The following is a 26,761-nucleotide window of genomic DNA, read 5'->3' as shown; positions in this document are numbered from 1 at the left end:
TTAAGGTCAGTCCTTAAGTTCATCTAAGATGACTTTTGTGACATCCCAATACTAAAATCTGTCCTCTCCTTTTTGGTGTAACCCAGTTCCCCACATCTGCTTCATTCCTTGCACTATTAAACATTATATTTAACTGTCTTTCCTCCTCTAAGCGCTTTTTGTAGTTTGGAGAGGCGTTTTATAAATCTATTAGCTCGGCGCATGGCATCATGTAGGTGCTTAGTACATGTTTATTGAATGAATGTCCTGTGGCATCTCAGTGACATCACATCCTGTGTGCAATGGCGTCATTCTGCACTCTGAGGGAGGCTCGGAGGTCTGAGGGTTTAATCACTGTGTATAACGTGCAGCAAACACCTCCAATGCTGGCTAAGGTTTCAGACCGCCCACAAGAAGCGCGGCCAGTAGGACGGCTAAGTTTGTGTCTTCCAGCTCCAGACTCCAGCTGAGGGCGGCGACACGCTGTGGGCAAGAGAGACTGGGACTCCGGAGGTGCGAGAGAGAGAGAGAGAGAGCGGGGGCAGCACACTTATCGCGGTGTTTCCTCCCTTTCGTTCCCGAGGGAGTTCTCGCGAGACAAGCAAAGGGAAGATGGCGGTGCCCTGGTTTTTGGTGTGAGGCAGTGGCGGCGGCTGCGGTGGCTGCTGCAGCTGCGGCGGCGGGGACTGGAATCCTGGTGTCGTGGGTACCAGAGTTGTGGCTCCCTTCAGCGAGCTTGCGTCTCTTGGTGCCTAGGCGAGAGCCGGCTTTTCTTCCAGGAGATGCGTTTGTCCCGGGCTCGGAGGTGCTCTGGGAGTTCATGCTGCGCTGGAGGCTCCTGGCCGCCGCTCTAATCACCTCGTGCCGCCGCAGCGCCAGCTCCGTCGCCCGCGGTGAGCCTGCCGCATCTACTCCCTGCCCCTGGCGGCGGTGATGACCGGGGAGAAGATCCGTTCATTGCGGAGGGACCACAAGCCCAGCAAAGAAGAGGGGGACCTGCTGGAGCCTGGAGATGAGGAAGCGGCAGCTGCTCTCGGCGGCACCTTTACCGGAGGCAGGATTGGCACTGGCAGCAGCGGCAAGGGCGGCAAAGCCTGTCATAAGATCTTCAGTAACCATCACCACCGGCTGCAGTTGAAGGCAGCTCCGGCCTCCTCCAATCCCCCTGGTGCCCCGGTCCTGCCGCTGCACAATTCCGTGACTACCACTTCTCAGTCCCCGGCTCTCCTAGCCGGCACCAATCCTATTGCAGTCGTCGCGGATGGAAGCAACTGCCCCGCACACTATCCGGTGCACGAGTGCGTCTTCAAGGGGGATGTGAGGAGACTTTCCTCTCTCATCCGAACACACAATATCGGGCAGAAAGATAATCACGGTGAGGAGTGCTAGCCCCTCTCCACCTTTCCTTCCGCGTTGGGTGTGTACCCCCAGGTCTCTGGAATTCTAGGCTCCCTTCCAGCCGACCCTCCTTTCCTGTACCTATCGTGCAGGGACCAAATACCAGTAAATCATGTCGGATTCATGATTTAGCTTACTAGTGGTAAGGAGGTTGGTTCCTGTGGGTGCAAAAAGAATGTTTCCTTGCCCACTTTGGAGTTTACTGTGAGAAGTTGTTTTGTATATCTTTGAGACAGGCATAAACTGATCCTTAGGTTTCTCCTTATCTAACCTGGCCTCCTTTCTTTGTTTATGAAATTATTTATTTATTTATTTTTTGCTTTCTGTCCTTCCCATCCCAAGGTTTAATTTAATTTTAATTTTTTTTTTTTTTTAGTTTGTTGATGGACCTGTATTTTACTTGCTTATTTAGATGTGGTGCTGGGAGTCGAACTCAGTGCCTCACACGTATGAGGCAAGCACTCTACCCCTGAGCTACAACTCCAGCCCCCCCCCCCCCAAGGTTTAATTTTGGACATATAAATTGCCCACCTTCTTTCATACTCAGTTCAGATCCCAAATTGACTGTATCTGGTTGTGATTTTGTAATTTCAACTGTCATTGGGCAGTCTGGTGTTTTCTTTTTTTTAGTTTTGGTTTTGGTTTTGGTTTGCTCTCAAGAAACTTAGGACGATTTTTTTTGAACGTCACACATTAGAAATTTGTTGCCTTTTTTTCCCCTAGAACAATTAAAGTGATTTCTCAGTAGTTTTTTATTGTCAGTTTTATGTATATAATTGCTATTAGCAACGTCTCATTTGACTGTGACTGGGAATAATATTCATAGTAATTTCATCATAGCTTATATGAGAAAGTAATTGTGTGTGTGTGTGTGTGTATGTTTTTTTTTTTTTTTTTTTTCCGTGGGGAAGGAGTGGTTTCTGGGGATTGAACTCAGGGGCACTCGACCATTGAGCCACATCTCCAGCTCCATTTTGTATTTTATTTAGAGACAGGGTCTCACTAAATTGCTTAGCACCTTGCTTTTACTGAGACTGGATTTGAACTCGTGATCCTCCTGCCTCAGCCTCTGGAGCCTTTGGGATTACAGGCGTGTGCCACTGTGCCGGCAGGAATACTATATCTGTTATTGAAGAACTGTCTTTCTACCTTTTGCCTTATTTTGTCAGATGAAATTTTTTGTTTCTCTAAAGAGTAACGTGATTGAATTGATATTTGAGCATCAGTAAATTTGTTTATTTTCTTGGTACAGGATTTGAACCCAGGGCCTTGTGCATCAGCAAAAGCAAATTTGTTAATGAAAACTAATGTGAATACTGATACTGTTTTAATTTTTAATAAATGTCATTTTAAATTGAGCAGTTAGTAAATATTGTCGATGGTTCTGCTTTTAACATGACAATTATTGTATACATTTTGTTAGAATACACTCAGCTCTGTGCTAAAAATGACACAAAATTACATTAATGGATTATCTGCCTGTGAAATAAGCTCCCTTAATTCCACTGGATTCTGGGCTCCTTACTTAAAATTAAGACAAAAATTCAAATTAAAAAAGGAAATAAGTTTCCTATTGATTTTACAGCTCTCTAACAACACTTGTTTTTGGAACTTGCATTGTAATTGTTGTAATTTCACTATCTATCATTTATGAGAAGTCAGATTCCCCCCTAAAAGTACCTTAAAGCTACCCTAGTTTTTTATTTCTACATTTTATTTATTTCATCATGTTAGTACTATAATAAGCATAATGTTTGCTGGAAAGAATTATATTCTAACATTTTGGGAAAGAGTTGTACTTTTAATTTATTAGTCATTCATTAGGAAGTTTTTCAGATTTGGGCCACTGCCTTTAAAATTTTACTATCTTGAAATATCTCTGAAAGCAGATTAGAGGTTCCTATTGAGTTAACTCCATTTACAAGAAGACATGGATTATGAATATTAGAAGGTTCTGAATTTACCTAATTGCTAGGTAGTTGGGCTCTCGTATTGTTTAATCCAACATTTAGAAGTACATTTGTTAAAGCTCAAATTCCATTCAAAGTAATTAGTATTCTGTGTATCCTTAAACTCTTGTTCTTACTCTACTGAAATTCACTTTTTAAATGAAACTGCCTTTATTTTGATATTTCTGATGAATGTAACTAGTTGTTCAAGTACTTGTGAAAAGTGTAATTGGGCCTCCTCGCCCGTATATATTTCTTTTATTTCCTGGGAAGAGTAGCTTCTGTTTAATGTGCTGCTGCTTTAGTCTTTTTAAATTTTTCTTGTAATTTCACTGTTATATTATTGCATTATTACTTGTATTCTTGATATTTTACTAATCAGAATACTTTATTTAGATTTTAAGGGTATTTTTTCCTTTCAAATTTTAAGAGAAAAATGCCTTTTAAATTACCCAATCAAGTTCCATATTATATTTGGATTGCTGTAACATGATAGGTACATTGCAGAAAGATATACTCAGGCAGGTGCATAGCAGAGCCATCCAATTATACCATGTATCATATAGTTTATATTCTCTGAAGATATTCATGATGACGATGATGATGATCATTATTACATATGCAATTTATTGTGTCAGCATCATGCTAAATGTTTACATACATTGTCACATTTAATCCTCACAACAGCCTTGAGAAGGGGATACTTTTCTCCTCATTTTAAAGGTGAGAAAAGTGAAGCCAGAGAGACAAGGAGACTTAATAAAGTCACATACTTAGTATGAATTGCAGTTTAAAATTAGCAATAATTGATACTCCTAAGCCCATGATTAGTTTCTTTGTAAATATTTCTCTTGATTGAGATCTACTCTTTTACAAGGAAGTTAATTCTAATAATGTGTACGTTTTGTTTCATAGCAGACAAAGTTCTTTAATACATGTTTTCCCACTTAGCACTTAAAATTAAACTTCACAGACAGGTTTTGCTCTGAGTTTTTCTGTAGAACTCAAATCTCTTGTTATTTCTTGTTCTATCATATATCCCTTCCTTCAGGTTAAACATTCCTAATTTGTGCATTCATTCCTCATGTGACTTAATCTATAAAGTCTTTAAAATGGTCCCTGAAGCACAGTATATAGTATATGTTTGCTAAGTAAAAGAAAGTCTTACTCATTCTCCTTTAGTAAAACTCAAATTTATTAATTCTTCCCTTTCTAGATGGTGCCTGGAAGAAACCTTAGTGCTAGAGCTACAGTAGGCCCCTAACCAAAGGGAACAAGGAGACTATATTTATTGTTCCAAAGCAAGACACACTTATTTATGCAGTTTAAGAGTATGATTTTTTTTTTTTTTTCTGGTAACGGGGATTGAACTCAGGGGCATTCCATCACTGAGCTACATCCCCAGCCCTATTTTGTATCTTATTTAGAGACAGGGTCTCACTGAGCTGCTGTTTAGCACCTTGCCATTGCTGAAGCTGGCTTTGAACTCACGATCCTCCTGCCTCAGCCTCCAGAGCTGCTAAGATTACAGGTGTGCGCCACTGCACCTGGCTAGAGTATGATAATTTTTTTAAATATTTTTTTTTTAGTTGTTGATAGACCTTTATTTATTTTTATGTGGTGCTGAGAATCGAACCCAGTGCCTCACACATGCCAGGCAAGTATGCTACTGCTGAGCCACAGCCCCAGCCCTCGAGTATGATGATTTTTAATATTGCTTTTTCTCAAGTGAGCTATTCTTTTTTTGTTGTAATATTGCTTCTTGAATTTATTATTTTTTTTTACCCTCAACACAGGACTTTACATTTATTAAATTATGTGTTGTTAGTTTTAGTCGGTTCCTTTATTAGATAGAGAGCTTGTTGAATTCTATTTTTTAGCCATTTTCAGTTTTACTGACCTCTGATCAGATAAACTTTTTTTGTATGTTGTTTTTTTCATCTGTGATAAAGTGTTGGTTGAATAGGAGTTGTATTTTCTGAACCATCAGTTATTTTCAGAAATACTATATTCGGGGCTCAAACATGTGTTTTGAAATATAAGTTAAATACCGTGACAGCTGTAGCATCATGTATATATTGTGTTTAGATATGCCAAAAGATTGTGACTTATGATTTATTTGATTTTTTTTGAGGGGGGAGTGGGGAAAAGATACTACATTAAAAATACATAAAATTTAAATGTTGTATCTTTATTATATCTTTAGTTATATGCCACATTTTTCTTTAGTATAAAATTAAAGATTACAACTAAGCCTTTTTTCACATTGAGTGTTAGGATTTTTCTGAATCACCTTTGCCCTTGGTAGTTTGGCACAGTATTATAGGAACAGGCCGTTTATTTTAAACAATAATGATTTTACTTATTCACTACCTTTAAATTGAGAATGATATGAAGCATACAGAAGACTCCCTGTTTGTTGAACTTTTAATTTTGATTTTTTCCTCTGAGTTAAATATCCTTAAGAAGTTAAGCGGATTCTGTTGGATTCTAGTCAGAAGCTTCAGAATCATTCAGTTGCCAGTGATGAGAAAGTCCTGGGTATATGAACTGCTCAAATCAGCCTTTCTAAGAAGCAAACCATTTCTGATCTATTTTGAGAGTTTGGCAATCTTGCCTGCCTTTAATTACATTATGTGGCATATAACAAGCTATCTTCTCTAAATAGTTAATTTTCATTTTTACTTAGTTGTAATATCTTGAAGCTATTAAAAAAACTCGATGATTAGGAATTTCAAATTTCACTTGAATTTCTGTTCCTTACTCAGTGAAGTGACGGTGAAATGGTTAAAAACATCTTTGCCTGGCAGCAGGCAGATTTCTTTAGACAGGGATTTGAAAATTTTAATTTCTGAAAGATTAAAAATGTGCATTTGAGAATTGAGGAAGAACCTGGTGACCCTGTGAAATGTTTATTTTGATTTATTCTGTATACATTCCTTATCTTCCTTTTGATATTATATTTTCTGCATTGTTTTTGCCAATAAAATCTTCATGATGGGTGAAAAGAATAATGCATAATCATAAAAGGTCTCTTGAGAAGTGGCATCTGTAAATAAACATGACAAATCCTGAACTAAGTTACTGGTAAACGGTTTTAGCCAGGAAAGGGTTAAAGTGATGGCATATATTTAAAAGAATATTAGTAGTTCTATATTTGTTCTCTTCATGTTTTGTAGTCTTTCAAAACTTTATTTTTTTAAATACAGACCTTGTTTTTCTTTATAAAAATGTGATGTTTAAATCCCAAGAAAATCCATTCAGTTGTATTACTTATCTTCACTGGGTTTAAGGGTGACTTGGTTGTAAAATTTGATTTAGTTGTTCTTCATAACTAGATGAACATGACCTTTCTCCTTTATCTCATGTGCATCTCCAACAAAATAGGACTATCCTTGTCTTAAGTGGTTCTGTTTCCTGATGGCATTACCATTGATGCTGTAAACTTGACCCACCACTTACCAATATTGTGGTGTGAACACATCTGCAGAGCTATCTCCACAAAGGGAGAGATGATCCTTTTCTCCCCTTTCTTGTCCTAATAAGAGTTGTAACCTTCCAGTTTTGGCAAAAATATTCAGTGGAAATCGGCATTTACTGGCAGTGTTAGGTCTTGGGCATACTCAATGACACAAGAGAATTTTGGGGAACTCATTGGAGAATTGAGTTCTAGGTAGTATGGCTGCCCCCAAGTCAATGCCATCTTAAGTCACAGAACTCTACTTTGAGTTTACTGATTGTTAGGATGCTTGGAGTCTAGAAAACAAATACAATTCCTAGAGAATTGGGTGGGGGCTTGGCAAACATTTATTTCCTTGAGGGAGAAATGAGAAACCCATTTTAGAACAAAATTGAAATATGTAAAATGGGGGCTAAAAAAAAAAAGGAAAATGTCTTTTTTTTCTAATTGTTTGAAGATTATAGATGGTATTAGTTATCAGGCTATATGAGGTTTTACTCTGTGATTTAACTGAATTCTACCTGTTCTAGAGCCTGTTATTCTTGTTGAAATCCTAAAGATTATCTGCAAAACTAGAGTGCCATTTCCATTTGGAATCAGATCCTAGTTTGAGACCCTGTTTCTCTACAAACTGGTTTTTACAACTTTGTGCTATTTATTTATTAGTTAACCTCTGAAAAAAAGTAAGTATAATATCATCTCCCTCTAAGGGCATTATAATCTCCAGTGGAAGAATGGACTTGAAAATATTTTAAATCTGAAGACTCATACGATAGTAATGAGAACTGATATTAGTGTCTTCCTTTTACCTTTGGTTATAATTACCCTACAGCACAAGGAACTTTTGTTTTTAAGGTTTAGATAGGCTTTCAATTGAAGTTTTAATCTGATGCTTGAATTCATACTGCCTGTCTGTCTGTTAAAGGGTTACCATTGTCTGACTCACTTATACGTCACCTTTAGTCTACTATTGGTGTAGCTCAGTTTAGTACATTTGGTTTCATGGCTGCAGATATCTGGCAAGCAGTTAAAGCAGGCTTTATTTTTCTTAGTACTGAATTATTCTATAAAGCTATCTGTACTGTGTTTTCCTTTTATGCATATATATCCTTTGGTTGTTTTCATAATCAGGAGGAGACCTGTGTTGTCCTAGGGCAAAGTGTGTTTTGTAGAGTGAAAACAGTTTCTGACACTCCCCTTTTTGTTTTGAATTGTTTTTCTTTCTTGGTTCATTCATTCGTTCATTCATTCATTCAGCAGATATATAGTGGGCTCCTAGTATGTGATAAATAGTGTTTGTCAGCTGCTTCTATAGACCTTCATTCTAATGGGAGAGCTGGAGAATGAACAAACCAGTACACATATGGTATGACTGTTAATAAGAGGTATTACAGAGTAAAATTAGAGTGAGGAGAGCAGAGAATGCTGGCAATACAGGGAAAAGGGAGGTACTAATTATTTCATTGAGGTTACGTTTAGGGAAGATACCAATAAGAATTTTAAGCAGTTACCTAAAGAAAATTAGGAAACATTATCTGGCATAGCAGTTTCAAGTAGAAAATAGTGATTGTAAAGGTCAGTTTCAAGGAATAAGTCAGCCAGTGTGTCTGGAACAAAGTGAGCAAAAGGGGATGAATAGGAGTTAGGTTGCTGGGGGTGTAAGCATGTAGACTTTTTGTAGACAATTATTAAGGATTTGCTTTTATTCTGGCAACATTGGATGCAGTTAGATGTTTTGAGGTACGGAGTTAACAATCTCATTTTAAAAGGCTCAAAGGCTCACTATCTGCTTTATGAAGAAGAATGAGGGGGTGGGAAGAGCAAGGATTAGTAACAAATTATTGTAGTTAAGTGGGGGTAATTGTGGAAGTGATAAGAAATTAGAGCTGGTAGGAGTTAATGACAGATTGGATATAATATTATGTGTTAGTTTTAGTTTTAGTATGCCATTTTTAAGAATTAATACAGAAATTCTCTGTTATGTTTGTTTGGGTGAGATTTGAACATGTCTGTAAAACCTGGAGCTAGGTTGGTTACTTGTAATTTCCTGCTCTGTATTAGGGACTGTACAAAATCAAAACTTTTTATAATGATGCCAAGTTATTGCTCGTCTCTTTGTGTTGATATATTCACTGATGGTACAAAAGCAAAAGTATCATTGAGTACATCCTTTTTAGCATTCTTGGTAACATAATAGGGATTGTGAAGGATGTTTTCTGTATACTGAAGGGCAAGTAAGGGAAAAACGCTTGTAAAACTGAGTTGTAAGCTGAATTAGCCATTTTTTCATGAAATGCCATTTTTACTTGAAAAATGACTTACAGACAAACTGATTATTGCAATTGAGATTTGGCAGGTGTTATCTTGGAAATGAATGAAGTAAGCTTATGACTTTAAGGGAAAAAAGTGAAATTTTCAAATGAAAATTAGAATTTGGAGAAGTTATCTCTGTCCCTGTAAGCTTGACAGGTTCCCAATATTTAAAAAGACTGTTTTTGTCAGATTGAAAGTAATATTAAATATAATTTTTAAAATACAATATAGCAAAATGTGTCAACATTTAGAACATCTGCATAACTTCATCAATATTTCTCCAATGTAACATCAGTGCATGATGTTACAAAATCATTTGTCATAAAAGATCCCCTCAAAGTGCAAGAGACCAGAGTATTTCAGTGTTAATATAGTACAGACAACTAATTGATATGATTTTAGATTTCATATTGCAACTACCTTAAGAAGTGACTACTTAATAAGTTTTGTATAGTGTGAAAGAATACCCTGAACTTTGAAAAGGCTATTAAAATACTGTTAGTTTTTTCAACTGTGAGTCTCTTATACTTCTAAACAAAATAGCGTTGTTTTGGTCTGTTCTGTTCTGTTCTGTTCTGTTTTTGATGGTGCTAGGGATCAAACTCAGGATCTTGCTCATGCTATGGAAAAAAACATTTAATACTTGAATAAATGCAGAATTAGATTTTTAAAAAATCTAGTTAGTTTCCATTAAGTCAGACATTAAAGAAATATATTTATATTTTTAAAGAATTTAAAATAGTACTGTTTTTGTCAGACATTTGTTTTGAACAATACAGTTAATTTTATTTTTAAAATAACTTTATTTTTATGGGGTACTGAGGATTGAACCCAGTGCCTCATGTGCTAGGTGAGCGCTGTACCACTGAGCCACAACCCAGCCCCTGCAGTTAATTTTTTGAGGCCCTATTCCTGTTTAGAAATAGTTTTTTCTTTTCCTTTGACATATAGTATTTGTCTATATTTGGAGGGTACATTATTGTAAAATTTGATATATGTGTACCATGTATAATGATTAAATCAGGGCAAGAATGTCTATATTCTCAAATATGGTCATTGTCACATACTGGGAACCCTCAAACTCTTCCCCTTTAGTTACTTTGAAATGTGTAACTAATTAAATATTGTCAGTGTCACATATTGGGAAATCTCAAACTCTTCCTTTTAGTTACTTTGAAATGTGTAACTAATTTCATGGACTGAAATTGCATTATTGTGGCATACACCATCAAAACTACTTCTCTGGTACCCAGCTATGTTTTGGTACCCATTATCCATTCTCTAACCTTCCTTTTCCTCTTCTAGATTCTGGTGGCCTCTCTAATGGTCTCTGTTTCTACATGAACAACTTTTTTAACTCCCACAAATGAATGAAAGCATGTAGCATTTGTCTTCCTGTTGTCTTATTTCCTTTAACATAATGTCCTCTAGTTCTGTCCATTTTATAGCAAATGACAGGATTTCATCCTTTTAAATGGCCGAATAATACTACACTGTGAATATATACCAGTTTTTAGAAATCCATCTGTCAATGAACATCTTATTTGAATTCATATCTTCACTGTTATAAAGAGCTCTGTAATAAGCATGGGTATGCAGATATCACTTGGATAAATGATTTCATTGCCTTTGGATATGTACCAGGTAGTGATATTGCTGGGTTATATGGTATTTCTGTTTTTGATTTTTTTGAGGAAACTTCATACTGTTTTCTATAATGGCTGTAGTGATGTACATTTCTAGCAACAGTGTAGAAGAAATCCCCTTTCTGCATTTTGCCAGCATTTTTTTTTGTCTTTTTGATAATAGCTATTCTAACTATGGTGAGAAAACAATTTTATATTAATCCATAAGGTTTTATTGTAGCATTTAAGTAAAAGTTTAAAATTTTAATTTCTATTATGATAAATATAAATAGATATATTCATAGATAAGTTTTTGGGATCTTTAATAATTCTTAGGAATTATAAAGGAGTCCTGAGGCCAAAGCTTGAAAACTGTTAGTATATTAAAAAGTATATAGATTTTTAAAGTCATGACCTCTTCAGTTTTTAGATAGGCAATTTCGGGAAATAATGCATTAACTCTATTATTCTTACCTGTGAAATACGAATAATATTTTTCTCAGAGGGTTTTTGAATGAATTAAATGAGATGAAGATGTTTGAAGTATATAGCATAGGGCCTGGCACATTTAATATATGCCGTTAAATTCTAGTTATTCAGTTGGTTATTTGCATATTTAAAAAATAAAGTGGTTTTATTTATTTATTTATTTTTAATTTTTTTTGAGAATTTTTAATATTTATTTTTTAGTTTTCGGCAGACACAACATCTTTGCTGTATGTGGTGCTGAGGATTGAACCCGGGCCGCACGCATGCCAGGCGAGCGCGCTACCGCTTGAGCCACATCCCCAGCCCAATAAAGTGGTTTTAATGTTACTGAAATTCTTTTCACTTATTTGATAAAATAAAATTTAATTTATTTACCAAGTTAGAAATAAACCATTCTCTTTCAGATTTAAAAATTATGAAAAGTTAATTGTAAATGTTTTTAGTATCTCTTTTATAAAAATTAGCTAAAACAGCAGGCCAAAGATGTAGAAAACTGAAAATTAGCTTTAGCCTTAGGTTGAGGACAGAAAGCCAAGGAGGATACCAGATAGAGGTTAATGACTTTGATTTTTCTTTTTCTTTTTTTGTAGTATTGTAGGTTGAACCTCGAAGTGCTCTACCATTGACTCACACGGGGGCCCCCGCCCCTGACCACCACCACCTTTTTTTAAAATTTTGAGACAAGGTCTTGCTGAATTGCCTAGGCCAGCCTTGAACTTGAGATCCTCTTGCATTAGTTTCCCAAGTCACTGGAGTTAACAGGCATGTGCCACCATGTGTGGCATAACTAAGACATATGAGCTGTTTCCTGACATGTTTGATAATAAATTCAGTTTAGGTGATGAAAATGTTAATAATGATTATTATTTTATCATTTAAAATATTGACAGCATGGTATTTGTCATCTATATAGTAGATATTTCTGCTGATAATCTTATTTGTAAAGTGAGAAGTATTGTATTGTTGGACTCTAAAGTCATTTCTGGTTTTTAACTCTTGATAATGTGATTCATAATTTGGACCTGTAAAAAGTTTCATTCACAACTTCAATTGATACTGTTGCTTTTACTCCCCCCCCCCCCCCCCCCGCATATTTTTCTAGAGGGTTTAAGAAAACTAAGTAATAATCTAGGAGAATGAACATCTTAATTTCTTGGTGCTCTTTCTAGATTCTGGTAGGCTGTCCTTTAATTTAATTTTTTGAATTACAGATTACACTCACATGCTATAGACCTCTAAAAAGGATACAGTAGTTTCCCATATGGGCAAAGGAATGGTGCTTGGGGAAGGTATGTTCTAAGACTTCCAATGGATGCTTTTTTCTCTTTCATCCCTGTATGTCCATTCACTTTCTCTTCTTGGCTGGAGCAATTATTACAGTTCCTTCTATTCATTTACCATATAAAGCATGATATTTCATTTTTCCTCTGAAGGTAGAGAAGTGAAGAAAGATAACTATTATTACCTCTTATACTTTTAGGGCAAAAAGAGATATTCAAAAGTTTATATTTGACTTTAAATACTTCTCTTCATTTACTGCCAAATTTATATCTCCAGCCTAGACTTTTCCTTTGAGTTCCAGATTTTATATTCATATCTATCTACTTGAGATGTTTAAAATTAACTTGTCCAAAATGGAGTTATCCTGTCTCTTCCCTTCTACATGGCCACCCTGTCTTCTAAATTATATCAATAGCTATCCATTATTCAAGCCTCAGTCATTGGTATTCATTCTAATTTCTTGTCTTCATACACATCTAATTAGCACATAATTTTGAATCAGTATGCCTGTGTCTTAACTGCTACCACTTTGGGACCAACCAATTTTTATTATCTTTTTCCAGGAATGCATTAGACTTATGCCTTATGTCTCTCCAATCCATTCTCTGTGGTTACAGGAGTAATCTTTTTTTTTTTTTTTTTTTTTTTTTTTTTTTTTTTTTGTGGTGCTGGGGATTGAACTCAGGATCTTGTGCATGCACTCTACCAACTGAATTAGCTATGTATCCCCAGCCCTACAGGAGTAATCGTAAAATGTAAAATTTGCATCATGCCACTTCCCTGCCCAAGGTTTCTTAATACTATATTCACTTAAAGAGTTAAGTTTATGTTTCTTGCTATAAAGAACTTACATTATGAGGACCTTGCTTCTACAATTTGATTTTGTACAAATTTCTTCCTTTTTTCTGTGTTCTGACCATACTCTCTTTCTTTGATTTCTTTGAATGCAAGGTTATTTCTGGCCTGTCTGCAGTGCTTCTCATTCTGTGATTTCTTAGCTGCTGTTGCTTTCCTCCCTGAGTTAGGGATCACACCTAGGATCTCACACCTACTAGGCAAGCATTCTACTCAGCCTTTTTATTTTATTTTATTTTGTGATAGGTTTTATGATAAATGTCTGCTGGGGATATAGCTCAGTTGGTAGAGTGCTTGCCTTGCGTGCACAAGGCCCTGGGTTCAACCCCAGCACCATCACCGAACAAAAAATAAAAACCAAAAAACCAAAAGAAGCTTGTTGTCCAGGCAGGCCTCAAACTTGATATTCTCCCCCCTCATCCTCCTGAGTAGCTGGGATTGCAGCATGTGCCCCCATGCCTGGCTCTTAGCTTTTCTTCATCTTTTATTCAAAGCATCTCTTGAGATTTTATTTAAAGCATCTCTTGAGAAAGATTTTTTTTCCGGACTAAAATATCAAAAAGCATGTCTGCCTTTAATGTTTAGCTTTAACCTTTTGTTAGTTTTCTTAATGCTTATTATACTCTATTTTGTCTCATAATTTTTCTCCTTTTTGAGTATGAGTTTAATGGTTGAATCTCTAGTGTCTGACACTATGCTTAGTACATGTAATGCTCAGGCAATATTTATTGAGTGACAATGAATGGATGTTACTTCTGGGTAAGATGGAAGAGAAATAACAGGACCCTTTAAGAACCCCTGTCCTGATCCTGCATTATAAAATAATGACTGTAGAATCAGGTACTAGATTATGAGATAACTTTTTCTTAATAGCAATGTAATGTGGTTATATATACAAACTATACAAACAAACAAACTGATGAGTGATAGGTGTTGTGTCATGGAAGCAAGACACTAAGAAGTGAAATCCTCCTTATTAGAACAGGGTCTGCAAACATTTAACTAAAGGACAAAACAGTAAATATTTTTAGGTCATATAGTTTCATGTGAGCAGCCATGAACAATTCATAAGTGATTAGAACGTGGATATGTTCCAATAAAGCTTTATGTATATTATTGCTGACCTTGAGAGGATGAGAAAGTTCCTAAGATGGAAAATAGATGACAGGAACAAATATTTGCCTGAATACAAGCTACTTCTTTTTGCTTTTATTTATTGGTATCCTTATTACCCACTAAAGCTATCTCTGGTACCTTATTTTCAAATAGAGAAACTAACATACCAAAGAAACAAGTGGCCAGAAAAGCTTACTTGAGTCCAAAGCTGCACTAACCTGGGTGATGACCATTAAGGCAAAATAAGAGGGCTAGTTAAAAGGCCTTTCTAGCTGGGTGCAGTGGCGCACGCTTGTAATCCCAGCGACTACGAAAGTTAGACAGGAGGATCACGAGTTCAAAGCCAGCCTCAGGAATGGTGAGGTGCTAAGCAGTGAGATCCTGTTTCTAAATAAAATACAAAATAGGGCTGGGGATGTGACTCAGTGACTGAGTACCTCTGAGATCAACCCCTAGTACCAAAAAAAAAAATAAAAAGCCTTTCTAAAGAATGGTTGCTTTTCAAATTGTCAGGACCCTAAATTTTTACTGCATGTAGTTCTAACAACCTCACTTACCCTCTACTTTCCTTATTTTTAAGCAACTTTATTGAGATATAATTCATATACCATAAAATTGACCCATTTAAAGTATTCAGTTGTTTTTAGTATATTCATAGTTTTGTAACTGTAACCATAATTGATTTGGAAATATTTTCATCATCCCCTAAAGAAACTCTAACCTTTAGCTAGCAATCCCCAATTATGCACATTTTTCAGCCCTATATAGCCACTAAACTGCTTTATAGATTTGCCTATTCTGGACATGTCATATAAATAGAATTCCATGATATACAGACTTTGTTAACTGGCATCTTTTACTTAAGCATGGTATTGTCAAGGTTTATCCATAGAGCATGTGTCAGTACTTTTTATTGCTACATAATATTCCTTGGAATGGATATACTCCATTTTATTTATATATCTATCAGTAAAGGGACATTTTTTCCTACCCTTTGGCTATTAAGAATAATGCTGCTATAAACACCTGTACCCAAGATTTTGTGCATACATATTTTTGTTCTCTTGGACATATACATACTGCTGGGTCACATGGTAAATCCATGTTTGACCTTTTGAGGAACTGTAAAACTGTCTTCCGAAGTGGCTGTCCTTTTTTACTTTCCCCGCAGTAATGTATGAGATCCAATTTCTTCCCTTTACCAGCCTTTTGATTGATTATAGCTGTCATAGTAAAAAGGTAGTGTCTTATGGTTTTTTAAAATTCTAAATATTAGGGGCTGCGGATGTGGCTCAAGTGGTAGCGTGCTCGCCTGGCCTGCGTGCTGCCCGGGTTCGATCCTCAGCACCACATACAAACAAAGATGTTGCGTCCACCGAAAACTAAAAAATAAATATTAAAATTCTCTCTCTCTCTTTCTTAAAAAAAAAATCTAAATATTAACTCATTGTACAGATTAATGGGTTTCATTGTGATATTCCATTCATACATACAACATGCTTTAATCATATCCATTCTTCCTCCTACATTCTCCCTCTGATCCCCTCTCCCTTCCCTTATAGTCAGTCCTTCTACTTTAGGCTATTTATTTATTTATTTTAGTTTACACGGATGAGATAAAACATGCTATACTTGTCTTTTTGTGTCTGGTTGGTTTGCTTAACATGATGACCTCCAGTTTCATGTGTTTTCCTACAAATGACATGCTTTCATTCTTTTTTGAGAGAGAGAGAATTTTTATTTATTTATTTATTTTTTAGTTTTCAGGGGACACAACATCTTTGTATGTGGTGCTGAGGATCCAACCCGGGCTGCACGCATGCCAGGCGAGCGCGGTACCGCTTGAGCCACATCCCTGGCCCCTGTACAAGTTTTGAAATGTAAAAGGCAAATCTTCCAGCTTTGTTCTTTTTCAAGATCATTTTGGATATTCTGGGTTCCTTGAATTATCATACAAATTTAGGATCATTATGTCAATTTCTACAAATAAAGGTATTGGGGATTTTTACAGAGATTCCTTTAACTTTCTAGACCTCTTTGGATAGTGTTGTCATTAACGATATTTAATCTCATTCTGAATTTGGGATGTCTTTCCTTATGTTTAGGTATTTTTTAATTTCTTTCAACAGTGTATTGTTTTTAGAATATAAGTTTTGTATCATTCTCTTTTCTTTGATTTCTGTGCAGCAAGTTCTTGTTGTCTCAGCTGTATGTTTTGTAAAGAGTACTAAAGCCTCACAGGAAAGTACTATTGATATCAAATTCAGAGTACAGAGGGTGTTTCTGCTGTTCATTTTCTTGAATCAATTGAGAGGAAACTGGGGGAAATCTACTTGTCTTTTTCCCTTACTAGACTAGGATGAATCTGCATTCCAGGATGGATGAACAGAAAATAAATAAATAAATGTCCACTCAGGAACCACTCAGAAAAAAATATTCATTAGGGCTGGAGTTGTGGCTCAGTGGTATATTCCTTGCTTGGCACATGCGGGGCCCTGGGTTCGATCCTCAGCACCACATATAAATCAATAAAATCAAGGTATTGTGTCCAACTACAACTAAAAAATAAATATTAAACAAAAAAATTCATTATAGAAGAAAAGACATTATTTCTGAAGATACTACTGAGAATGCTGGCAGAAATAGGAGAAAGATTTAGAAAATAATTCCTTGCTCCTGTTTAAAATACACTGATCCTGTGGGGTAGAGTATATGCAGCCCCATACCCAAATATTAGTATACCCTGATTGTAATGACAAGAGAGTTTTTCCCTCTAGCTTAAGTGCCCTCCCAGTTTTTACCTGCAAAAGGAGGCGGGGGAGATGCAGAAAGTCATCTTAATCCAAGTGGGTGTTGTGCCATTCCCTGAAACAATTTTCTGGCCAGTTACTGGACTATTTTGGTTTGATTCATATACCCTCTCTGGTTCATGTATTTGAGTATGCGATTTGACACTAACAGAGAGAAGTACAGAAATAAAATGCATGGGACCAGAAAATAATAAGTACAACACTATTGGGAAAAGGGAGGTAAAGAACTTTCACAGACTTACCTGAAGGGGATTGATAAAAAAATGAAAATTTTATTCTGGTAAAGAAAAGTATTAATTTCTGATAACATTGAATTTGAGACAAAAATGACTTAAAAAGTTGCTAAGAGAGTAATTATAATTTGATAGAAGGCATAATCATTAATACTTATAAATTATTATCTTTTAATAGTATTAAAGACCAGAAGCAAAAATATTACAAACAAAGCCAAAACAGATTTCTGTTTCTAGTAATGTTAGGCTAGATAATTAGTACCAGTCCTCTTTAGAAGCAAGTAGGAATTAAATATTGTACTTGAAGTTCATGGAGAGCTGACAAGGTAGAAACTGGGCCAACAGCTGGCAGAAGATGAGAATCCAAGAATGTGAGCCTAGCATTTTAGGTTATTTTGCTTTAGTGTCCTTTGCAAATCCAAAAGATGTGGTTAAGAGGCTGAACTGCACTTTTGACAGCCTTTCCAAGTTAAGAGGACACAAAAATGGAGGTTAGGGCTTACCAGATAAGGGATATCTCATAAAGATACTGTTCTTTGGATTGAGAATTTAAAGAGCATATGGAATTTAAAGAACTGCACCTTAGGAATAAATGTGAACTGAAAATATATAAGTTCTAGTGCAGACTAAATTATGGCCTTGAGTCATTTCTGAGGCCCAGAAAAAAATGTCAGTTCCTGGACTAGGTGATCCTAAATTCCAGTACACTTAGACACATGTCAGAAGCAAATGAAATTCTCTGAAGGATTTGTTTCTTAGGCTTCAAGATTTTTAACAGAGTTAATTCAGTACCATATACAGCATATAATTAAAGATGACCAGCATTATGAAGAAACTGGACAATATGCAAGAGAATCAGGTAGAAACAATAAAAGAAACAGCCCCAGAAGGACTCCATTAATTGAACTGTGAATAACAATGCCTAATATGTTGTTGAGGAATAATAGATTGAATAATTTAGTGGAGAATTGAAAACTATAGGGATTAAAACCACAGATTTGAAAAAGAACCAAAAAGAAATTATCAAATGAAAAAATGTAATAACTGAAAGTCTAAATTAATGGTCTTAGGGGTAGTTTAGACCTGCAGAAAATAGATTGGAAGTTGGGCAGAAGAAAATATCTACTGTGTGATGAAAAAGGGAGAGAAAAGACATTTTAAAAAAGAAAAACAAGCAGTAGGGGGAAGAGAAGTTCTGTGCTAATTAAACCTCCAGGAGAGAAGAAAGAGAAAGGGACTCACTGATAATCTGAAAAGAAAATTGCTCAGAATTTTCCGAAATAAATGAAAGTCACAAATACAGAAATTCAAGAAGTCCAATCTAAGTACAACGAACGAAGAAAGGAATCAAGAGTCTGGGGTTGTAACTCAGTGGTAGAACGTTTGCTTTGCGTGTGTGAAGCACTGGATTTGATCCTCAGTACCACATAATAAATTAAAAATAAATAAATAAAATAAAGTTTTTTTTTCAATTCGAAGAGTATTTATTTATTTACTTTTTCCTTCTTTTTTTTATTGGTTGTTCAAAACATTACAAAGCTCTTGACATATCATATTTCATACATTTGATTCAAGTGGGTTTTGAACTCCCAATTTTACCCCAAATACAGATTGCAGAATCACGTCGGGTACACATCCACATTTTTACATAATGCCCTATTAGTAACTGTTGTATTCTGCTACCTTTCCTATCCTCTACTATCTCCCCTCCCATCTTCTCTCTCTACCTCATCTACTGTAATTCATTTCTCTCCTTGTTTATTTTCCCATTCCCCTCACAACCTCTTATATGTAATTTTGTATAACCATGCGGGTCTCCCTCCATTACCATGCAATTTCCCTTTTCTCTCCCTTTCCCTCCCACCTCATGTATCTGTTTAATGTTAATCTTTTCTTCCTGCTCTTCCTCCCTGCTTTGTTCTTAGTTGCTCTCATTATATCAAAGAAGACATTTGGTATTTGTTTTTTAGGGATTGGCTAGCTTCACTAAGCATAATCTGCTCTAGTGCCATCCATTTCCCTGCAAATTCCATGATTTTGTCATTTTTTAGTGCTGTATAATACTCCATTGTGTATAAATGCCACATTTTTTTTTATCCATTCATCTATTGAAGGGCACCTGGGTTGGTTCCACAGTCTAGCAATTGTGAATTGTGCTGCTATGAACATCGACGTAGCAGTATCCCTGTAGTACGCTCTTTTAAGGTCTTCAGGGAATAAGAATTAGAGTGATTTGGCTGAAACTTGAAAAGTAATTTTTTTTTTTTCCTGGTGCTGGGGATTGAACCCAGGGCCTTGTGCATGCAAGGCAAGCACTTTAACTTAGACATATCCCCAGCCCCCCACATTACTTTCAAAGGAGTGAAAGATCTCTGTCTGACTTTTCAGCATCAAAAAGGAAACTATAGGACCACACAGAATGTTGAAAAAAAAATCTTATCAAGCAAGAATTGTACACCCAGTACAAAAAAAGAGTGAAGGTGAATAGACATTTACTGAAACCCCAATTTATTCACTAAAAGAAACCCTGAAAGATCTACCTCAAGTAGAAGGAAAATGATTGCCATGTAGAAAGGAATGATGGCAACAAAAAAGGAAAAAAAAAAAAGAAAAACTAAATGAATTAAGGTAAAGCCAGAAATTTATAGGACTAGATAACAACAGTAGCATATAAGTCAAGGTGAATAAAGTTAGTGTTCTGTGGTCATTGCATAGACCTCAGAACATTAACTTTATTTCATCCATTCCAGCCATTACATAGATTTTAAATAGGGGTAAAATACCAGTGGACATTAGACTTTGATAGATCAGTGATATATATTGTAAACCCTAGGGCAGTAGAAATACAATGTGAGCTATGTGTGTAAATTTTTCTATTAGCCACATTGAACATTAAAAGAAATGAAATTGATTTTAATATTTAACCAAATATATCCAAATGTCAGTGTAAAAATCAGTGTAACATTATTTGAGATATTTTGCATTCTTGTTTTTTATACTAAGTCTTTAAAATTCCATTTGTGTCACATCTCAGGTTGGAATAGCTGTATTTCAAATGCTTGGTAACCATATATACCTACCTTGGGCAGTGCAATTGTAGGATCACTAATAGACAAATAGTAAAATAAAATGTGTACATTCCATCCAGCACATGCAAAAATAAAATGGAATAACAAAAATAATCATTCTGGAAGACAGGAAGAGAAAAAGGAATGTAGAACAAGTGAAATAAATAGCGAACGCAAGCATGTTGGTAGATTTTTAAACCCCAATATACCAGTAAGTATAGTAATAAAGACAAATATCATTTTACTTGAAATAATACCCAATTACTTGCAGCTGAAGACACAGCTAAAACAACAATACAGAGAAGTTGAAAGAAAAAGGATTGAAAAGTCTATCCAATGCAAATGTCAATCTAAAAAAATTGATGTAACTGTATTAATATCTGAATAGGTTTTAACGCAAAAAACATATCTGAGAAAATGGTGGATGCCTTATAATGAAAAATGGTTCAGTTAGTCAAGAAAATTCAAAGATTTTAAGTTTTCAGTAACACGGCCTGAAAATAAATCAAATCAAAATCTGTAGAGTTAGAAGTCATAGAAACCCCCAATGAATAGTTGGGGAATTTTAATATTTCTCTTTGTAAGAGAAAAAGATATTAACATACACAAAAGAATCAATTATGTAAAATATAAGAGCAACACAATTAAATTGGATCTAGTAGATTTATATGAAATGTTGTACCCAGTAACTACAATATACATGTTTTTTTCAAGGATGAAGCATATACAAAAGGGTCAGATTTGTTTATAAAGCAAATCTTAGCATGTTTCAAAGGATTGAAATTATAGTGAGTCTGTTTTCTGATTACAAAGCCAAATAAGTCAGAAATTATTAATTAAAAAATAAAGATATTAGGAAAAAGGCTAAAAAACCAATTATCAAATCCATTATGAGAAACTAGAAAAAGAAGCACACACACCCTGTAATCCCAGTAGCCTGGCAATTTAGCAAGACCCTTTCTTAAAAAATACAAGGGTTGGGAATGTCGTTTGGTGGTAGAGCAACCCTGGGTTCAATCCTCAGTACTGCCGAAAAAAGAAAAAGAACAACTTAATTTTTCACTTTTAGTTCATTTAGCCCAAATGAAATAGAAGAAAGTAAGTAATAATAGAGCAGAAATTATTAAATTAGAAAAACAAGGTACAGCACAACAAAGCCAAAATATTGTACTTTGAAAACATGAATAAAATTAATAAACTTTTAAGATAAAAAGAAGGCTCAAATAACTTCAGGAATGAAAAGAGGAACCTTATCAGTATAACTTTTAATGTCATTAAAAAATCATGAAAGGATACTGTGTATAAAATATGCCAATAAATGAAAATTTTAATAAATGATCCTTTTTTTCTGATAAATGAACCAAATTAAATTAGAGGGTGGGATATAGCTTAATGATAGAAGTGCATGCCTAGCATGTACAGGGCCTTTAGTTTCCTAATTCCTCTTCACCACTGGGGGGAAAAGGAATTAGGAAACACCAAATGTGCTGTAATTATTAAGGAATGATTTCATAATAAAAGTGTTCTCTAAAAGGAAACTTTGGACTCAGATAGTTTTCTCAGAGTCTTTCTAAACATTAATGAAAAAAACCCCACCCAAACCTTTGCATAATTACTTAATTATGGAAATATTTGAGTTTGCAACTCTTACCTAAGTTAATGTCTGACACATTTTAATTATCTGGTTCTGTAACATGATGTTACTAAAATTAATTTCTGTAGTGTTTTTTTCTCATTCCTTCATTCACAAATTCTGGACAATCTTTTGAATGTTAGATGCTGTATGTGAAACTTTTGCTATACACAGATCAAGAAAATATATATCTGGTCATCCTGAGGTTTACACCTAATGAAGGAGACAGATGTTTACACAAAAATTGTTCAGTTTAGTATGAAAAGTATTATAGTAAATAGAAGTAGAGGTGTTTGAGAAAACAGAAGGTCATCAAATTGCTTAGGACAGGCCAAGAAAGGCTCTTCTAAAGACAGGTGATATTTGAGTGAGCCTTGAGTGGAAGGTGTTAATATATCAGGCAGAGGGAGATGTTACATTTAGGAGAGTTTAACAGATGTATAAAAGCCATGAGAACCTTGCTTATTGAGGAATATATGTGTAGTTTAGATGACAGTATGGAAAATAAGAAAAGAAGGTAAGGACTTATCATTAAGAAGCTTGTATATTATGTTAAAGATAAATGGAGTATTTCTAGTCTTATAAGTGGAAATATAACATGGTCAAATTTTTATTTTATAATTATTATTCCAGTTTTTCTTTAGAGAGATTGAAATGATGTAAGACTGGAGGCAGGGAAACTGGTTACAAGGTTGTTGTTATAGATAGGCAGATAAAATGATGAGAGCCTAAACTAGAAAAGAGGCAATAGAAATAATGAATGAAGATGTAAAGGCTTTGATTTTTTGGCATAGTTGGCAAGCTTTTGTTTCTGGCACTAAATCGACAGTGTTGTTTATTTTTTATGATTATTTTTTATTCTTGGTAGATAGTCACAGATGTAAATGCAAATTTAGGAGGTTCAATATTTTGAAAAGGAGGAAGAGGAACTTATTCAAGATCACTCACATGGGAAATTGATACTCATGTTGATTATTTTTCTTATTGTGCATTATGCTGAAGGCCCTGAAGGCAAATAATAGTTATTAAGCTGACCCACAGATGAACTCCGATCTATTATGAATGGATGACTATATTTAAAATTGTTCATAAGCATTTTCATTGAATGGAACATGTTAGTAGTAGAAAAATTGTGCTTTACTGAGTTCCTGATACAAAAAATTCCCATCAAAATTCCTAACCTTATAGTTTTCTTGGGGAGGAGATTTAAAAAATTATAGACATGGAGTTTCTTTAGTTTCTTGAGGAGATACATATTTGGTATCAACATGGGAAGACAAGGAAATCAGTTTTGCTAACTTTGTTTTTAAAAGTATCTGCAATTTGGGCTGGGGATGGTGGCTCAAGTGGTAGCGCGCTTGCCTGGCATGCGTGGTGCCCAGGTTCGATCCTCAGCGCAACATACAAACAAAGATGTTGTGTCCGCTGAAAACTAAAAAATAAATATTAAAAAATTCTCTTTCTCTCTCTCTCTCTCTCTTTAAAAAAAAAGTATCTGCAATGAGTCTTTTCTTTATTGAATATTCTATATTAAGCTAGTAATCAACAGTACTTTTATAAAGCCAGGAATACTTTTTTATTTGCCTTGTCCTTTTTACTCTTACTCAATGTTCTGAACATTTACTCTTACTCATGTAAATTTTGTTAACATTATGACATGTTATTTTGAGGAGATACCCAAAGCGCTTAAAATTTGTGAGGACCATTTTTTTTTTTAAATGCAGCTTACACGAATAATTAAGCAACTATTAAGACTCATTGTGTAAGTAAAATTATGAACAAAACTTCCTTTCTGGAAACATTTTTCAATGTATGATTATTAACAGTATGTATTATGGTGGTTTTCATATCTCGGCTAGGAAGAATTCTGAGGTGTGAATACTTAGCTTGGGAGTCAAATCCTGAAGAAGCAGAAGTTATCTTTTGCCTAGTCACTAATGGACATCTAAACTTATATCTAAAAAACATGAAGTGAATTATATTCCTGAATCTAATTTTAATTTGTTTATTCCTAAGAATTAAGATTAAGAGATTTAGTGTAATTCAATTTCCATGTTTTGTTTATATAAAAAAAACCTTAGAATTTAAATTTAGTGAATTCATTTGTGTTGTTTTCTAAATTTCACTTGAAATGGTATCTTGTTGACTCTGCCAACAGTTCCCATTTCATTCTACCTTTATGGAGCTAAGGTGTGTGTGTTAATCATTTTGGTAAGTTTAATCAAGCTAAGATATTGGTGTTAATCACATGCGTGTTACCTAGAAAAAGTAGTTGTCTATTTCATCCTGTGTATGGTCCCTTTAAATGTTTAGCTTATTTTATTGGGCAGAATTCTTGATGATATGACTTCTATAAAATTGCTAATACGTGAAAATTCATATACATAAATTTAATTCAATAATTTATTTTCAGTTATTACTATTGGTTTGTTTTCTTTTATAAAATCAAGAGCTTTTTATGCTGTGTTGTTTGGCATATCATTTTAAAATTAAATCAGCCATTTTATAATACCAACTATAGGGTATAGCATAGCTTTCAAGGCTTTGTCTTTTGCTCATCTAATTTCATTGTTTACTGTTCTTCAAACTGTTCTTGCATTTGTTTGTGATTTGGAGATTATTATTTTGTTTTAGACTGTAATGCTAGTTAATGTTACTTTTGCTCACCTACACATTCTAATTCATTCTTTTTTTTTTTTAAAAAACTATTTATTATTTATTTTTTGGCGGACACAACATTTTTGTTTATTATGTGGTGCTGAGGATCGAACCCGGGCCGCACGCATGCCAGGCGAACGCGCTACCGCTTGAGCCACATCCCCAGCCCCCTAATTCATTCTTTAAGGCTTATTTTAGTGTGGTCCATCCTTCTGTATTTAGTGTTCTGCATAGGCAAAGTTAGGAGCTCTGTCCTACGTTCCTTTGTCATGCTATACCTCCATCTATTCTGGTAAATAATAGCTATTATTTATTACCATATTAGTTTCTTAATAGCAGTGTTCTGAACAATTTGAGGACTGGGTTTGTGTCTGAAGATTTCTATCCCCAAGAATGAGTAGATATTTAAATTGTTTCCAAAGAATAAAGAAAGCATGATAAATTAGCAGCAAAAAGAATCTGACATCTATTTGGAAAGATTGAAAGATTTCAAAGTTACCCCTTTTGGCTGGGTAGAGCAGGGTGCTTAGAAACCTTGGCATTCTCTGACTTTGAATGTGCCATTTAAGCAGTATTTTGCAGATGGTTTGTTTTTGTTCTGAAGATGCTGAAATCACTTTAATTGAAATTTCTTATGTTGTTACACCTTCTAATTTATTTATTTATTTTTTAATTTTAGGAAACACTCCTTTACATCTTGCTGTGATGTTAGGAAATAAAGGTTAGTAAATATTTTTCTTTTTATGTTTAACTTTCTTCACTTGTGAAGGCAGTTTAAAATTTTCAGTTTTGTCACTTGAGTTTTTAAAAAATTAACTTGCTTTTCTTGTATTTGAGCTTAGGATTTAACATATTAAAGTTAATATTTTTTTTTCCACTTTTTATAGTCCTTTTTAAAAAGAGAAGTCTTGTACTAACCTTCATGTCACTTAAATCTTTCTTTCAGCTGGGGATGTGGCTCAGTGACAGAGTGCTTGCCTAGCATGTGCAAGACCCCAGGTTAAATCCTCAACTCTGAAAACAAACAAACAAACAAAAAAACAAATAAAACTTTCTTTCCCTGAGTTACTTTATCAAGCAGGTGTTTATAATTTTAGAAGACTCCTATTTCCAAATATTAAGGTTTATTAAATATTGTAAAACTTTTAATGTCTTAAAATACCTAATAAAAGTACTAAGTATTTATAATTAGTAAAAACTAATAGTAATTTATAATTAGTATAAGTATTAATTTATATAATATGAAATATTAAATGTAATAATAAATATTTTGAAAATTCATATTTAAGATCATAAAAATTAATATATTATAAAACATTAATATGAAATATTTTATATATCTGAACTCCAGAAGTTGATTCTTCTTTATGATAGATAATTGTAAAAACTTGAGACATGTTTGTTTTTTAGTTAAAAAAATACTTTGTAGGCAGGTGATTTAAAAAATCTACTTCTGTATATTATTCCTATACGCAATACCATTTCCATTACCTGGATTCCCAGTTATTTTGGAAAGTGAGGATTCTAAATAGCCGATTGGCAATTTTCTGAATGCTAGATTTAAAAACTTTAAATATTTGATGAAAATATTATTAAAAATATACTCTTGCATCTGGGCATGGTGGCACATGGTATAACCCCAGCAATTTGTGAGTCTGAGGCATGAGGATCTTTAGTTTCAGGCTCGCCTAGGCAGCTTAGCAAGACCCTATCTCAAATTTTTAAACAGGGACTAGGGTGTAGCTTATTGGTAGAGTACTCCTGGGTTCAATCCCCAATACTGGGGGAAATTTTTTTCTGTATTTTTAAACAGACTAATGAATTTCTTTTAACATTTTTCCTTTTAATTATTTAGAAGTATCATTATGAATATCTCTTATTGTCATATGGTGTA

At 34.6% G+C, this 26,761-nt stretch overlaps 1 protein-coding gene across 3 annotated transcripts in view; it reads left to right on the top strand.

Annotated features, from left to right (window-relative positions):
* The first annotated feature begins 369 nt into the window (after positions 1-369).
* The window catches only part of Ankrd13c (ankyrin repeat domain 13C), a 70,539-nt gene continuing 44,147 nt past the window's right edge, over positions 370-26,761 (top strand). The window contains exons 1-2 of one of the 3 annotated variants that reach the window (XM_046450958.2): positions 370-1,354; positions 25,547-25,588. In XM_046450958.2, the coding sequence (XP_046306914.1) occupies positions 913-1,354; positions 25,547-25,588 (484 nt within the window). In that variant the 5' untranslated portion in view covers positions 370-912. The remainder of the gene's footprint in view (positions 1,355-25,546; positions 25,589-26,761) is intronic. The other 2 variants (XM_046450955.2, XM_046450957.2) reach the window with 2 other exon arrangements.

This window comes from Marmota monax, unplaced genomic scaffold, assembly GCF_021218885.2.
Source record: "Marmota monax isolate L192 unplaced genomic scaffold, Marmota_monax_Labrador192_F-V1.1 WCK01_AAM20220418_F8-fsc00023, whole genome shotgun sequence".
NCBI classification, from domain to species: Eukaryota; Metazoa; Chordata; class Mammalia; order Rodentia; family Sciuridae; genus Marmota; species Marmota monax.
Note: the sequence above shows the minus strand (reverse complement) of the source record. Positions and strands in the feature narration are given on the sequence as shown.